Raw genomic sequence first — 9,179 nt, forward strand, 5'->3', positions numbered from 1 at the left:
TCCCAAATAGCTCTTAAACTTGGCAGCATTTGGGCCTGATGCCTTGCCAGAACGAGGATCCACCTCAACCGGTGTCCTCTCCTTGGCAATGCGTCCAGCTCTCAACCCAGACAATCGGGTGACAGATCTACCTTCCCTCCTTCCACTGCCAGACCCAGAATCCTCCATAATCCTGAAAAAATTAAACTCTCATTATTAAAATAATGAATTAACTGAATAGACAAATAAAATAAAAAAGATAATAACAATATAGCAACAAAATAACTAATAAAAAAATAAATAATACACAAACAGAAACCTATTAGGTTGGAATGTTTTCCCATATTCCTTCATCATGATCACTTCGAATAGCATGTATTTCGTCCACTTCATTGTCCACAATAGCACCAAATGATCTGCTTGAGAAAGACAGTGTCTCATGCATATCTAGAGACTCATCTTCGTGAATTCCATGCATGGTTCTTCCTTCGAGGACGACTGACCATTTCTCATTACATGGATCCCTGACATAAAAAACTTGTCTTGCTTGATATGCCATAATAAAAGGTTCATCCTTATAACCGACCTTATTCAAATCAACCAAAGTAAATCCTAAATCATTTGTCCGCACACCCGTATTGCCATCAACCCATTTACACTTGAACACAGGCACTCTAAACATAACATAATCAATTTTCCATGTCTTGTATGACTCCGAAATAACTCATGGATGCTGTAATGAGATTTTTATCTTTTGAACTAGCAAAGTGCACAGCCTCAGCCTGAATTGTAACCCCACTATTTTGTACTCTACTTTTGTCATCTTCTGTCTTTGTATAGAAACAATATTTGTTAATGTCATACCCACCAAATGTAATGACATCGTTGTTAGGCCCACGCGCTGGTCTCAAAAGTGTATTAGAAGCATTAACCTCACCATAAACCTTTTTCTTAAACCAAGCTAAGAAACTCTTGTTATGTTCATTCAATACCCATTTCTCATTCATCTGGGGGTGTTCTATCTTGATTTCATCTATGTGTTCAGATATGTAAGGAATTACTTCATCAGTGTTGTTCAATATGTACAAATGTGCTTGGTCAACTTCTGTTCGACTCACAGTTTGAATCTTTAAACTTCGAGTACCCTTACCAAATTGTTTCCCATCATGTCGAGTCTTGGGAATTCCTATTGGTTCTGATTTCGACATGTACCCTGAACAAAACTCAATGGCTTCTTCTGCAATGTACCTCTCCACAATAGAGGCTTCTGGGCGGTATTGATTCTTGACATATCCTTTTAAGATCTTCATGTATCTCTGAACAAGGTACATCCATCTAAGATAAACCGGGCCACACAATCGAATCTCCCTAACCAAATGAACTATCAAATGCACCATGATATCAAAAAATGAAGGTGGAAAATACATTTCCAATTGACACAAGATTGTGATTGCTTCATTTTCTAACTCATCTAACTTTACAGGGTCAATTACTTTGTTGCAAATGGCATTGAAGAATAAACACAATCGAGTAATAGCAACTCTAACACAAGATGGTAAAATGTTACGAATAGCCACAGGTAAAAGTTGTTGCATTAACACATGACAATCGTGAGACTTTAAACCAATCAACTTCAAATCTTGCATAGACACCAGACTCTTAACATTTGAGGAGTACCCTTGTGGAACTTTCACACTGCTTAAGCACTCACAAAAGATTTTTTTTTCTTTCTTTGATAGAGTATGATAAGCTGGAGGCAAGTAAGTGTGTCTTCCAATAGACTGAGGATGCAACTCAGAACGTATACCCATGTCCACCAAATCTTGTCGTGCTTTCACTCCATCTTTAGTCTTTCCTTTGATGTTTAGCAATGTCCCAATTACACTATCACAAACATTTTTCTCCACATGCATCACATCTATGCAGTGTCTAACATCTAGCTTGCACCAGTAAGGAAGATTAAAGAATATTAATCGTTTCTTCCAAATATTTCTCTTAGTTGTCTTCTTTTGCGTCTTTCCGAACACAATGTTAATGTTCTTCACCCGTTGATATACTTCTTCACCATTGCGCGGTGTCGAGGCAATTTCATCCTCTTGAAATCCATTGAATGCTTTCTTCAATCTACAGTATGGATGACTACGAACAAGAAACTTACGATGCCTAGTGTACGCAGTCTTTTGCCCATGTTTCAATTGGGTATAACTTGTGTTTTCTTCACGTATAGGACATGCATAATGACCCAAAATAACATTGCACGCATGGTAAATTTTTCTTCACGATATGCATCAAAGACCTCCACTCCTGTGTCCCACAACATTTTCAAGTCATCAATCAATGGACTAAGATACACATCTATGTCATTTCCTGGTTGTCGGGGACCTGATATCATCATAGACAACATAATATATTTTCTCTTCATGCATAGCCAAGGAGGCAAATTGTAAATGACCAACAAAACTGGCCATGAACTGTGTTTACTACTTAAGTTCCCATAAGGATTCATGCCATCTGTAGCTAGACCAATTCTCAAGTTTCTTGACTCTGCACCAAATTCTAGAAATGTTTCATCAATCTTTTTCCATTGCGGAGAATCAGCTGGATATCGAAGAAAATTGTCACATTTTCTACCATTTTCATGCCATGTGAGGTTTTTTGCAACCTCTTTAATGGCAAACAATCTTTTAAACCTAGGTATTATTGGCAAATACCATAAGACCTTAGCAGGGGGACCCTCTATTTCTTCCTCACCACTACTTCCATTAGTTTTCTTTGTGAACTGCGACAATCCACATGTGGGACACACTTTTAGTGTAGCAAAATCATTTGTATACAATATGCAATCATTAGGGCACGCGTGTATCTTCTTATACTCCAAACCCATTGGACATAGTATCTTTTTTGCCTCATAGTTTTGATTAGGTAACGTGTTATCTTCTGGAAGCATCTCCTTCAATAACTCTAACAATTCTGTGAAACTTTTATCAGTCCAGCCATTTCTTGCTTTTAAACTAAACAATCTTAAAGTTGCTGATAATCTCGTAAACATACTGCATCCTGAGTACAATGGTTGCTCAAAATCAGACTTTAAGGTATCATACACATGTGCTCTTTCAAAATTTTCTTCACCAACATCACGTATCATATCTTCTAAGTTATCGTCCATCCCTTCAAAATTTTCAGTTGTTGACACTGTTGGAATGTCTAATATTTCTCCGTGCCATGTCCATACTGTATAACTCTTCACAATACCATATATAAACAGGTGATCATGTATTTCTCCAACTTCTTGACGTATCTGATTCAAACATCGAACACATGGACAATAATATGTCCCTTTGATGAGTTTCCCATTTTCTCTTGCAAATTGTAAGAACTCTTCAACTCCAATTCTGTACTCTTGACTAATGCGACTTGCATTCATCCAACTTCGATTCATTATCTATATATTAACACAAATTAACTATTGACTCAGTTATTCATATTTTTCTAACCTAAACTACAAACCTAAATAATCGATAGTAATTTCGGATAAAATCCATAAATATTTCTACTAATACGATGGTAAACTAAAGGTCAATGCCTAAAAAAATCAATATTTAATGCATCTGGAACAGCCCATACTAAAATCAGAACAGGCCGTTCCAGATCAACAATTTACAAAACCAACAATTTAAGCATCTGCAAGGAGAACGGCCCGTTCTGCAAGGAGAACGGCCCGTTCTGCAAGTAGAACGACCCGTACTGCAAGCAGAACGACCCGTTCTGCAAGGAGAACGACCTGTTCTGCAAGCAGAACGGCCCATTCCAGAGGAACAAATAGCAAAAAAAAAAACAAAAAAATTGCATGGACAAGAAACTAACCTCAAACGAGCAACGTGCAGACACTTAGAGACTTGGAAACGTTCAATGTAGAAATAAACGCAGTGGGAGACTTAGAAAATCAGAGAAAAGCTAATAGATTTCATATACACTGTGAGCGCTGGAATGGAAAATGAGACGTTGGCCAATATAGTGGAATATTTACGTCGCATGGGGTTTCTCAGACATAAATTTACGTTGGACTAGGGGGGTCCGACGTAAATTTACGTCGGACAGTGTCACTTGCAACGTTAATTCCCTAATTTACGTCGGACCCTTTTTTGTCCGACGTAAATTAGTCTCCACATATTTACGAAACTACCACCGCGTTTTTACAACTTTGGGGTTTCTAGTTTGCGACGTAAATTGGGTGACGTAATAGCCCTTTTTTGCACTAGTGAGAATTTAACATCCAAACTGACTAATAAGCTTAATGTATATTTTCTTTTATTATGAATGGGGTAAATAAAATATCACAACATGCAAAAAAAAAATAAAAATTGGATGAATGAAATATGTAATCCATTTGCAGCCTATTTAACAAAATTTTACTCAAGAAAACAATTAAAATTAAGCACCATGTTTCTTGAATTAACTAACTAATTAAACATTTCTTTGAAACAATATTTTTGTGATTAAACCAAGGAAAAATTGAATAGAATTCGAACATTGTGAAACATCGCATAAACCAAATTGTTAAAATTTAAAAAAATTGGATGAATGCAATTAAAATTTTTATTTATGAATTTTAAGTTTATTTTTTTATTTGTTAAAAAAATGATATAAACATAATTTAGAAAATAAATGGCTAAAGTTAATAATTTAGTTTAAAAATAGTAATTTTTCAAAAAAAAAAAACTCAAATGACATCAAATCTATACATCTATACATATTTTAATTTTAAATTTTTAAGTTTTGAACTATTTTATTCTTTCTAAATAAAAAAATAATTTTCAGAAATAACTAAATGTTAAAAATCAAATACATTATTTTTCTTTATTTTATTGGGCAATGAAGTTACCATTCAATATATAACATCTGCAAACTAACCGTTGCTACAATCAGTTATGAGTTAGTTATTATTTCTAAAGAAACCACTCATCCTTTGGAGCACTTTGATACCTTTCTTCAACTTTCATGAACATTTATGAAATATCAAAGTTTCACCCTTTGGCCTTATCTTTTATCTTTCGAGAATGTGTCTTCTTAAGAGCTGCAAAATGAGCCGTTAAGTCATCGTAATCTGGCAGTTTAGGATGCACATGTCTCGGTACCAAAGAAGTATCTTGTTCATGAACTTTTAATGTTCCCATCCAATTTGTATCTTTTCCTATGCTTGATTCATGAGGAGATTGTTTCTTACTGTAATGCATTAAGAGAACATCCAATATCTTCTCTTCATCATCCGTTGAATCTCCATTATGTTCAAGTTTGGTTTGTTGGTGCTGTCCACAAAGTTATAAAAGCTAAAAATTATAGCTATCAAGATTGAATTGTTGAATATAAAATCATAAATATATAATGTATAACTGAATAAATGTGAATCTTAAAACAAGCTGCATATATATATTTGTTACTTCCCTGGGATAACAATTCAAGGAAAAGTAGCTAACATATAATAAGGGGAGATTAAAATATATCAATGTCCTTCTAATTATTCAGTTTAAATCCATATTTTGCTGAAACAAATGCTTATTCTTTACTAATTAATGATAAAATAGAACTCACCTCGTATAATTGAGATGGTAAGTTAATTCTTTGCTCTAAAACCTTGCTGTCCCATTGTACAAAGAATTCTGCTGCTAAATTATGTAACAGCTGAATCTTCATTTCTTTTGAAGGAGGATTTTTCCTCAACTTCTCAACAAACTAAAAAAAAACAATATTCATGTAAGTGCTGGAATCGAAAACGTAGTCAAGAAAATAATTTAAGGAGTGCAAGAATGATCACCTCTCTACTTATGTAAGGTTCAAGATTATTTTTTCCAAATTTCTTGATAAATAAATTTCTGAGTTTACGTAGTTCGGGTAGGTCAGAAAATCTTGGTGTAGCGTAAACCAATGATTGGATAGCTTCCTTGCATTCATCCGGAATATCCCTATTAAAGATTAAAACATTGTCATTATAAATTTGGACTAGAATTGCAGAGAAGAAAATTTAGAAAATGACCAAGATTCAACAGGTTTAATTGAAATAAAGTAATAGAAAAGACTGAAGAATCCTTTCAATCGCAACAAGAGTGAGTGAAGACTAAAAAAAAAAAAAAAAAGAAACAAATATTTTAATTATTGCATACACAGAAAATCATACCTTTGCTTACACAGGTCTCCAACATAACCCAATACGCAGCTAGTAAATTTTGCTATAAATTCATAGCAAGATGATAAATTTTGCTCGACGAGAAGACCTTCTGCCTGCATCAAATGTAAAGAATTTAACATCCAAACTACTAATAAACCTAATGCATATATTCTTTAATTATGAATGGGGTAAATAAAATATTACAACATACTGAAGCATGCAAAATAAATAAATAATTGGATGAATGCAATATGTAATCTATTAGCAGCCTTTTTAACATAATTTTACTCAAGAAAACAATTAAAATTAAGCACCATGTTTCTTGAATTAGCTAACTAATTAAACATTTCTTTGAAACAATATTTTTGTGATAAATCAAGGAAAAATTGAATAGGATTCCAACATTGTGAAACATGGCATAAACCAAATGGAGAAAGAAAAATTACCCTTCCATATGCATTATAATAGAGATCATTTTGATGAAGGTCAATGATGTCTTTCTTGAGAAATTTCTGTACTGCATTCCTTCTGTTCCGTATCATATCTAGTCTCGTCATTATTAACTTTAAGCGTGATTTGCTGTTTCCAAATTTAGTTTCATTATTAATTTAAAAGAAGAAAGAGGAAGTTCATAAACTGAGAAAAAGAAGAAAAAAAAAGAAAAAACAAAGAGAGAAGCATTATTACCACTTTGTATAAAACTTGGGCTTCAATAACGCATTAAACATTTTTACGTAACTGGTTGTGACCGGGCTATGCTGTGGTGAAAAGTGAAGAATAGTCTGAAATCAAGAAGGAAGATAACAGAAAAAGAATAGAGAGAACAGAAAAAAAAAAAAAAAAAAAAACCTTGGTTGATGAGGAAGAAAGAATAGGAGAGATTTGTGTAGAAGCGAAATGAAAGAGCATAAGGGTCAGTCAAAAATCTGAAAATTCACAAGGAGAAGCGCCAAATGAAAGATGATAGAGAGCATGTGTTTGTGTTTATAATTTATAGTAGCGAGCCATAAAAGAATAGATATAACAGCCATTTGTCGTTGGACAAAGATTGAGACGATATAGTCAAAAATCATGTGAAAAATTTTCTACCTTCACGTGCCCTAAATTTTTGCATTTCAATTTTTAAATTATGAATTTGCTTTTCACTATCAACTATTTCTAATTAATTTTATCTTTTGTTATATAATAAATATCAACTCCTACCATGTATGAGAGCATTTTTAGAAGAAATTTTTTTTTCTAAGATGTTTTTTAATTTAATTTAATTTTTATATATCATAATTATTTATGAATTAAGTATTAATATTTTAAAAATAGATTATAAATAAATAAAATAATTTTTTTTATTACAATACAAATTATTTATCATAAATCTAAAATATTGTTTATATATTTAAATAAGTATATATTAATTTTAAATATAATTTATATATTTAAACATAAAATTTATTTATATATATAACTTATTATAAATTTTAGTTGACTCTTATATATCAAGTACAACCCTCTAAAGAATTCTTAATGATTTTTCTACAACGAGTATGTTTTTAAGAATTTTTTTTAAACTTTTTATCTAATTTGATTTTCTTTATCCTAATAATTTATGAATTAAATTTAATATTTTTAAAATAAATTATCAATAAATAAAAATTTATATTGTGCTAGTATATAAATTATTTATAATAAATCTTAAATATAATTTAAATATTTAAAAGTATCTATATGTACAAATTTTAAATGTGATCTATGTATTGAAACATAATATTTATTTGTATATTTTCTTTATTATAAATTTTAGCACATATAATATATATTTTGCTTATGTATTGCACAAGTTAAAATACTAGTAATTAAATATGTTCAAGATCTAATTGTAGTTAGCGGAAAGACACATAGAAGGGGGGTTGAATATGTGTGTGTGAAAACAAGGCATTTTAAAATCTTTTCGCAAGAATACTTTCTTTTGTCTTGTAAACACTACAAGAAAAATGATAAATTGCGACAGACAAATTGCGACGGTTATCTAGAAACCGTCGTTGCTTTGATATTGCGACCCTTCATACGACAGTTTTTCAAAATCGTCGCAAAATTTGTTTAACATTGCGACGGTTTATCATAAACTGTCGCAAAATTTGTTTAACATTGCGACGGTTTATGATAAATCGTCGCAAGTTTAACATTGCGACAGTTAATCATATACCGTCGCAAATTTAACATTGCGACAGTTAGTCATAAACCGTCGCAAAATTTTCAGCATTTTTTTTATTAGAATTTAAAAGTTTTTTTTTTGAAGTATTATGTATATTATCTTAATGAACTTATATTTTATTAACAATTTTATATATACTTTCTTTAACATGAGGTACACGGTTTTTTTTTCTTTATATAATTTCAAAATCGTGACTAGAATATAAATTTATCTTTCAACAAACTTATGAATTTATCTTGTATGTAAGATGTGTTAGAGTATATAAATAAGTATAATTATCATTTTATAACTTAATTTTTGAGTTATCACATCACATATTATTGAATAATTTACAATGTTAAATTTTATAAATTTTATTTTAAATTTCCATCTTTTTAACACTATTAAAAATATAAAAATAAATATGTTAAATTTTATAAAAATCCAGTTTAATTTATTTATGATATAAATATGTTTTTAATATCTAATATATATTTTTAGATGATAATTTATTTTAAAATATATCTTATAATAACAATTCTAAATGGAACATAAATCTTGTGATTTTTCTTATTTTGATTTTTTTAATCAATATATACAATTTTACTATTTTGATTTTTTCAATCAACGTATACAATAAATAAAAAACACAAAAGATAAACATGCATGGTAAAAAATTTATTTTATCAAAAAACTTTTTATTTTAATATATTACATTATATATGTGAATATTAAGACATATATATATATACATATATATATTATAATTAAACTTTTTTAAAAAATTAATTCATTATTAAGAAATTTTTTTTATTACATGAGAATTAATTTCTTTCAAAAATTTGACAG

The 9,179-nt window shown here is 30.5% G+C and overlaps 1 protein-coding gene across 1 annotated transcript; it reads right to left on the bottom strand.

Moving 5' to 3' along the window:
* Positions 1–5,003: 5,003 nt before the first annotated feature.
* LOC145954809 (uncharacterized) lies at positions 5,004–6,870 on the bottom strand. Its single transcript, XM_083069497.1, has 6 exons — positions 6,830–6,870; positions 6,589–6,721; positions 6,152–6,255; positions 5,792–5,939; positions 5,569–5,709; positions 5,004–5,285 (listed from the first exon to the last, which is right to left on the bottom strand). Exons 1-6 carry the CDS (start codon positions 6,868–6,870, stop codon positions 5,004–5,006), a joined length of 849 nt encoding a protein of 282 aa, XP_082925623.1.
* Between the last annotated feature and the right edge of the window lie 2,309 nt (positions 6,871–9,179).

The sequence above is a fragment of the Cajanus cajan genome, chromosome 2, assembly GCF_000230855.2.
Source record: "Cajanus cajan strain Asha chromosome 2, NIPB_CcT2T_4, whole genome shotgun sequence".
Taxonomy (NCBI): Eukaryota; Viridiplantae; Streptophyta; class Magnoliopsida; order Fabales; family Fabaceae; genus Cajanus; species Cajanus cajan.